The sequence below is a fragment of the Pocillopora damicornis genome, chromosome 13 (genome assembly GCF_964200805.1).
Source record: "Pocillopora damicornis chromosome 13, jaPocDami1.2, whole genome shotgun sequence".
Taxonomy (NCBI): domain Eukaryota; kingdom Metazoa; phylum Cnidaria; class Anthozoa; order Scleractinia; family Pocilloporidae; genus Pocillopora; species Pocillopora damicornis.
In genome coordinates this window covers 12,878,473-12,886,258 of record NC_142682.1, presented here as the reverse complement: position 1 = coordinate 12,886,258, position 7,786 = coordinate 12,878,473, and the positions used below count along the sequence as shown (strand labels likewise).

General features: G+C 37.8%; 1 protein-coding gene across 1 annotated transcript; it reads right to left on the bottom strand.

Moving 5' to 3' along the window:
* Nucleotides 1-236: 236 nt before the first annotated feature.
* Nucleotides 237-4,144, bottom strand: LOC149035558 (E3 ubiquitin-protein ligase TRIM71-like). The gene has a single exon (XM_089192223.1). It carries the CDS (start codon nt 2,526-2,528, stop codon nt 252-254), a length of 2,277 nt encoding a protein of 758 aa, XP_089048349.1. The 5' UTR covers nt 2,529-4,144; the 3' UTR covers nt 237-251.
* Nucleotides 4,145-7,786: the final 3,642 nt, after the last annotated feature.

Here is a 7,786-nt window from a genome sequence, read left to right as displayed (position 1 = left end):
TTGTCGTGAGAGCAACTAAAAAGTAGGCTCTGACTTATTAAATTAAACAATTTCAATCACTCACAACAATGCAGGTACTCTAACTGTTTAGTCACAGGAAGACCAGTGACAACTCGGGCTTTACACAGCCTTAGGGTTAGTATTTGGCGAACCTGCTGGATACTAGGAAAAGAAGACTACTATATTTGGGCCTCTTCGAATGATCACATTGAAAGATCGCATCAGAATAACTTCTAAATGATGTTCACTTTTTACTGTAAAACATGGATTACATCTCTTTTAAGATCGCAAATCAACAACTTGTTATCTTCAAAAGAAAAGACAGAAAAGGGAGATATGATTCCTTCATTAAACGAATTAATATGTTTTCCATCTAAAGAAAACACATGGAGACTGCTGTTCTTTTCGTCACACACGATCAGGTTGTTAAACGCGTCAATGGTAAGGCTGTTTCTAAGAGATCCAACAACAGATTCCTCCTTGCCAATATCATACAGATAAAGTCCTTCGTTGTTGAACACTGTAACATAGTTATATGAGTTATATAAGACAAAAAACTTGTCCTCATGATAAACAGCAGAGGCTGGGGAACCAAAAGTGTGTGGTCCTTTGAAGGACTGTACTAATCCTGTTCCGTCAGGGGAGAGAACCTTGACTAATTTGTCGCTCGAGTCACACACGATTATGTGACCATCATCTCTGACAGATACGGACCGAGGAAAACTCAAATGATGACCGATGGCTTTAATAAACTTGCCCTGTTCAGTGAACAAGAACATCTTACTCGGTTTGATAAGTTCTCCATGAATGATGATGACTTCATCAGATGTTGTAAATTCCACTGATTGAGGAAACTTGATTCTCCTCGCATCCTTAGCATCAAGTCCCTTGTTTCCTATTGTTCTCAGATATTTCCACTCACGATCAAACAACTGAACTCTGTTATTGCCAATATCTGCTATAGCAATCTTTCCTGTTCTTTTATTCACTGCAATGCTAACTGGTCCTTTAAACTGTCCCGGTCCTGTCCCACTTGATCCAATTGAATAAATAGCTTTGTACTGATGACCAGTCGCCTGAACTCTCCAAGGACTACCAGTCAGCGGTTGGCCATTCACATCAACAGAGATGTCACGTAAGCCAATACTCTTTGGCGTGTAACGCACTACGTAGCTTCCATTCTTACAGTCATCAATTTTCGTTTCCTCCTCTTCTTCTTTTTGAGAGCAGATTTTTACGGTCAGTTGGTCTTGTTCATAATAACACTGAGTTCCCTTTGAATCTCGCGTAGTGACTGTAAAGTTAGTTTCAGTGCCTGCTTCTGCCTCGATTAAACCTCTTCCTTCTGCCGATGATTGTAAAGCATTGGTGTAAATCTCGAATATTTGACCCGGAACCAAGCCTCTAATAGTATTCATAGCTTTCAGATTTACGCAATAGACTACATGTTGAGGTTTACACACCTCAATATCCTGTGTGGTTAAGAGTTCCTCGCATCGACCAAGCACAGCATGTCCTGCTTGCAGAATTTCAAGACCGATGCTTCGTTGTACGATATCTTTACCACATTCGACAGAACTCTTTAGCTGAGCAGTGAGTAACTGAAAATTTCCTATTTCTACCGCGTAGTTCTTTTGTTGCGTGACCCTCATTTCTGCCAGCTTACTTTTTACATCCGTTTCATGTTCCTTCGCAATTCGAATAATTTCTTGCACAGTTTTCGTAACCTTCTCTTCAGCGGCGCAGATTTCTTCTTCGATTTTTTTCATCAGTTCAGTTTGCTCCGATATCTTTGACTCCACGATAACAAGATGTTCCTTAACTGTGGCAAAGACTTGCGTCATTCGCATCTTTTGTTCTTCAGCAGCCTCCTGTACGTCAACTAAAGAATGTCGATTATGACTCACTATACTGCACTTGTGGCAAATACAAATGCTACAGTCATGACAGTAATAATCAAGCGGTTCATTCTCGTGATATTTCTTTGCACACATGGCGGGTCTGTGCATCAACTCCTCCACATCGTGCGCTTGCAAGTTTTTGATAAAAACATTGCGATGACCTCTTGTGGCCTTCAGGCGCTGATGAGCATCAAAACAATCCTTGCAAAGAAAGTTCTGGCAAACAAAGCAATAGCAAGTTGCCGTGTTGTTTTCTTCACAACTGTTGCATCTCTGAGCCTCTTCGCTGCCATCTCTCAGAGCGAGGAGATCCACCAGTCGGTTGAGATGAAAAGATGTGGGAAGGCTGCCAAACGTGTCTCCTTCAGGGATCTGAAAGTAAGCCTGACAAACTGGACATTCGATCGTCGTTTCTAATTTTCTCTTTGCATATCTTGCGTGCTTGTCGATACACTGCAGACAGAATGAGTGTAGACATGGCAGTGTCTTGGGATCTTTGACTGTTTCTAGACACAGCGGACACTCGGCTTCCTTCTTGAGATTTGTAAACAGCTGTTGAACATCCATATCTAGCTGAATAAGTTGAGAGCTGGGTGCAGTTGACAAGTCACATCGCTTATCATGCATAAAACGAGACTTAGCGGAGGGACCAGTCACCTAATAAGCCCTCACCCTCTCCACCCTATTCAGATTTCCAAGTGTAACCTTTGAAGAGTTTTAATGCGTTATTACTCGGGTTTCGGCTTCGTTCTTCGTTTCGTTCAGCTGTAAATCGCAGTTAAATTTTTAACACGCATGCGCGAAGTTTTGTGCATGACAAGGTCAATGGCATGGCATGGTGTAATGGTGAAAGAAGAGGAGCATTTGGGGTGAAAAATCAACACAGATACTGTGTATAATACGCTGAAAATGTGTGCAAAATATGCACACAGCGTTTGCGGTTGACCCACACCAAAAGATTTCGAGCGTTTTCGGAACGGGTCGGTTCGCGAACCTTGTGAGAGATCTTTTTATGAGTGAACTTTTATCAAGAAACATGCAATATTAACTGAGCTATCTAATGTCAATCGAGAGAAGCAGAAACGCAAATCTCATCGTGTATGTAGACGTGATCGTGAACCAAGCAGAATACCAATACGAAGTTTGAAAAGTAGGAACAAGAGCAGAAAGGTTAGAGAATTTGTATATGCACGTATTCTTTCATGTATACCCATGCCTCTACATTGTACTGTTATGTAAATGCAAAAAAACTATTAAATAAAACGACGTTTTAGTTTAACTTTCGTGAAAGAATTCGTCAAAGTATAGGAAAGATAAAATATCGTGCCAGTCGATATTTAACATTGTTTTCTTGTAACAAACTGATATGTTCTTGGGACAGAATATAGGACAACAGTGTGTTGCAATGAGTTTGCTCTTTGCTTTTATTACAATATCATATAAGGGATCAGCTGACTGCGAATGATCTTGCACAAATATCAAATATAGGAAATCTATTTTATTCAAGTTTCTCCCGATTAACCAGACAGGCATTTTTAATGCAGTCAGAATTACCAACAGCATTACATGTGTTCGACACTAATTATCAACTGGAATACAGTGAAAGCTACTCTGGTACTGTTCACCAAGAAACTACAATAGAGGGAGATCAGTACTGTACCTCTTTATGAAGAGCCTTTGAGTCGCACATATCTGAAAACAACACCAATACATAATAACCCTGAGGTGTATTGCTGTTACAACCTATTGTAATAGTAAAATGGGGTTCAAATATTTGATTCTTGTGCTAGAGATTTGTATGGTAGAGGGTAGCCTCAAGGTACAAGTCTTCTTCTTAAAGCACTGTCCCTTGATAGTTTTGTGCATTATTTTTCAGAGTATACTTAATGGTTTATTTGAAGTAAGTGGAGTACAAGTTGCGAATATTCAAAATAGAATGGTTTCTCAACACAGTGTGAATGAACCACAAACTTCAATCTAAGTTGTGCTGTAGCTCTCTCCTCTCTATACTACTCTATGGTGAAACCATGTAAATACTGGAATTACAACTCATCCCTACCCACCATTGGTGACAGTGGCAAAAAAATGTGTTATAAATCAAGTTTAGAACACAGCTAACCTTTCCAAGAACTGTAGATGTTTGTGGAACTGTAGTAAATTTAGATAATTTGTTTTAAACTGCAGGACTATTAACTGATTCACTTCAAAGTAAGTCAATTCTTGAGAATGATATGATGAATAATATTGAATGCACAGAGTTTTTGATATTGTTTTTCTCTTATTGCATCAGTTGTACCTTTAAACCCACAAAAAATAAATGATTAGAATATATGCATTCCCTCCTGCTTTATAATAAAAGAGACATGTCCCCTATTCAATACACAAGCACAAGAAGTACTTGAGAGACAATAAAAATATTGTATTTGTAAGAATGAAACTGTAGATTTGTGTATTGAAGAGTTTAACTGAAAAATAAAGGAAGGCCCATATTGTATTTGTTGTATATGTAACAGAACACTCTATAAGAAATCTGTCTTAAAACTCAATAGAACTAGTTACCCTTCTCAGGACATTTTTAATATACTATTGTCATTTGATGGAAAAGAGCGTATCTGTAAGGCTTGTCACTCTAAAGTCAATCAAGGCAGTCTTCCATGTCAAGCAAGAGTAAACAACTTATATGTAGATAACATCCCAACAAACTAGAACAAATAATAGCTCAGTGCATTGTATTTGGAAAACAATTGTTAAGCCAAAAGGATAACAGAGGAAAATTAAAGGCGCTATATGTAATGTACCAGTAAGATGTAATCAAACATGCAACATCTTGTCTTGTCCTTCAGAAATGTCAGGTATAATTGTCATTAAGTTAAAAAGAAAACTTCATTTCAGAGGAGTGCATGTTTATTTTGAAGCTGTTAGACCAGAGTTCATAATGCCAGCACTCAACTGGTTAAAAGCCAATAATCCTTTATACAAAGATATACAGACTGATTGTTCAAACATTGGTGTAGAACTGACTATTATGATTTAGGCTTATAATGATGACACCAACTTACCAACAAATACTGTTAATAATCATTTAAATAGTGAGTAGATTTGAAAATGTAGTAATTATGGGACAACCTTGTGATGCCTATTTTCTTGAGAATTCAAAATTGAACAGCTCTGTGGATGCTCCTAATAATAGAATAGAACTTCAAATTAAGAAGTAGAAGACCCTTTTAATATACACAGGTCACCTGCTAGTGAGACATGTTTGCAGTCAGTTATTCCAGATTATCCCATTTTAACTGAGGAACATCAATCTGATAACTCCAAATGGTAGAGAAATCAGTACTACCATATAGCACCTGGTGAAAACAAACACCCAGTGTCTGTAATGACTGAGAAACTATGTGAGGAGCTTGCATTTCCAGTATTATTTCCAAAAGGAAGATTTGGTCATACCATAGAACAAAAAATCAAATTGTCATCAGTTACTAGATACTTTAATGCCAGACTGCTACATCACAGTGGAAGATTTGCAACAGATCCAGAATATCTTTTCTTTGCTCAGTTCATTATCAAAGAGAAAAAAGTATCTGACAACATCAACATGGCCCTTAAGAAAGTTCATGGTATTATCATATTATCATTGTAATTAGTAGATATATAGTCATATGAAAAAATATTAAAACTAGTTTAATTGTTTTTTCCTTACTTCTTATATACAGAATGAACACACTTAGATAATTTTCATATGCCAGTGAAAATTTGCAATAACTGTAATAAGTAGACCCTGAAATTTTGGTTCATCATCAACTGCTACAAACTTAATAGTCATTTTTTGCAAATGTGGTTTTGATTAGTGTGATTTCAATAAGTCTGGATGCTGCTGATGAATCACATAAAAGTGATTAGATGCTAAATGCTTTGTCACCTTTTGTTTCTTTGCATGTTTTAGAGTGACTTTCATTTGCCCATGAAATAAAAAAAAATGAATTTTAGTATGTAATAGTTGATGAAGAACAAAAGAAAACAAAAGATTCACAGTACACCACTAAATATTAATTACCCTATTCTTCCACAAAAAATGAAAATCACTCTAAACATTAACAGCCAATTGGTTCTCATTAGGTTTAATCAAATCACTCTAACCAATAAACCAAAATGTATTGATTAAAGTATGCTAGCCCTGTAACTCCAAATGGAAAAAACAAATGGGAGGGTAATTGTACAAAATATGCTAAAGTATATTTCATAGGTTCATGAGAACCACTCTGAAAACCCTATAAAATTAATGGTTCATCATCTGCTAATAGGCTTTGGTAGTGACTTCTTGTTTTCTCTTGGCGATAAGAAAAATAAGTAATTGGTTTTCTTGCGTGGGTTAAGTGTCATCACCCTAGCACTTGGGACTGTTTATAGTCAAAAGCTACATCAGCCTGAAGTCAACCAAGAAAAAGGAAACATAACAGGACACCCAATTTGGCAAATGACTCACCCCGCTACAACCCCTTAACCCACGAAATAACATTTAGTCAAGTTAAAAATTACAGGAAAAACCAATAATTACATAAAAACTTAGGCAAATGCGGACACAAAAAACATTCCGACGGAAGGCCCGAGTGAATGCAAATATACGTCTCGTGTACTCTCTTTCTATGGGCGGAGTGGTAACTATTTTTTTTTTTGCCTTTGTTTGTTCTTTTTCTGTTTCTGAATTTGCAGTACCAAAGTTTTTATTTACAAATATATGCAGTCTGGCCAAAACCAAAAACAGAGTTCGAGCGGCAGTGGCGCTGGAAGCCGATTTGAATAATAAGGACATTGATGTCTGTATTGTATCAGAGACGCATTTAAAACCAGAAATGCCGGATGCTATCGTCAACATTCCTGGCTATTCTATTTTCAGACGGGATAGAAACTGGTCGGGACTGGATAAAAGAAGTAAGGGAGGGATTGCTATCTACGCGAGTAGTAACTTAAACATCATCGATGTTTACAGATCAAAGCTTTACAAGCTCCTGTATGTGATTTGTAAATTACCCTCGGGACATTTGTTATTAACATGTGGTATTTATCACCCGCCTAAACCTACATACCAACCGGCGGATTTTTTGCAATACTTAACCCACTTAATGGACAATGCACTAGATCAACATCCTGGTTTGACTATGGTTGCCGGAGGCGATGTTAATCGGCTTGACACTAATGAGCTTATTGTAATGACAGGATGGGACTCTCTTGTAGATTTTCCAACAAGAGGCGACGTGTATTAAGACAAGGTCTTCACAAACCGGCCGGATTTATTTGCAAAGAGCGTTCTATACTTTGTGTCCATAAAAAAAGAGATCACACAGCGGTCATTTTACCAGCAGGAACGAAATTAAAGCCGATCAGACAAAACGTTCGCAGTAGGGATTGTAGAAGACACCGTAAGGAGGGATTGTACCTAAAACTAGTAAGTGAGAATTGGGACAGTGTCTTAAACTTAAATGATGTCGAGGAGGCAGTGAATAATTTGGAAGCAAAAATTAAACACCATATGGATGAGTGCATGCCGTTGCGGTCAGTACGCATGTCATCGCATGATCCGGTGTGGATGACACCCTTAGAAAAATCGTTAATGAGGGTAAAGTCAAGAGTAGCTCCAAGCAATAAAGATTGGTTGGCTGAGGTTAACAAGAAAATAAGCGAATTGATTAGTAAGGACAGAAGAACACTTGCAAAGGCACCTGTCGGATCCAGAGAATGGTGGAAGCACGTAGATAACTTGTCCCAACAACGCAGCATTTCTGCTAACATGACATTGGACACTAAATCACTGGAGAAGCTAAACGACTACCTCGCCGATTTGTGCACTGATGACGCATATACGAAGCCTGTACTAGCTATTGTGG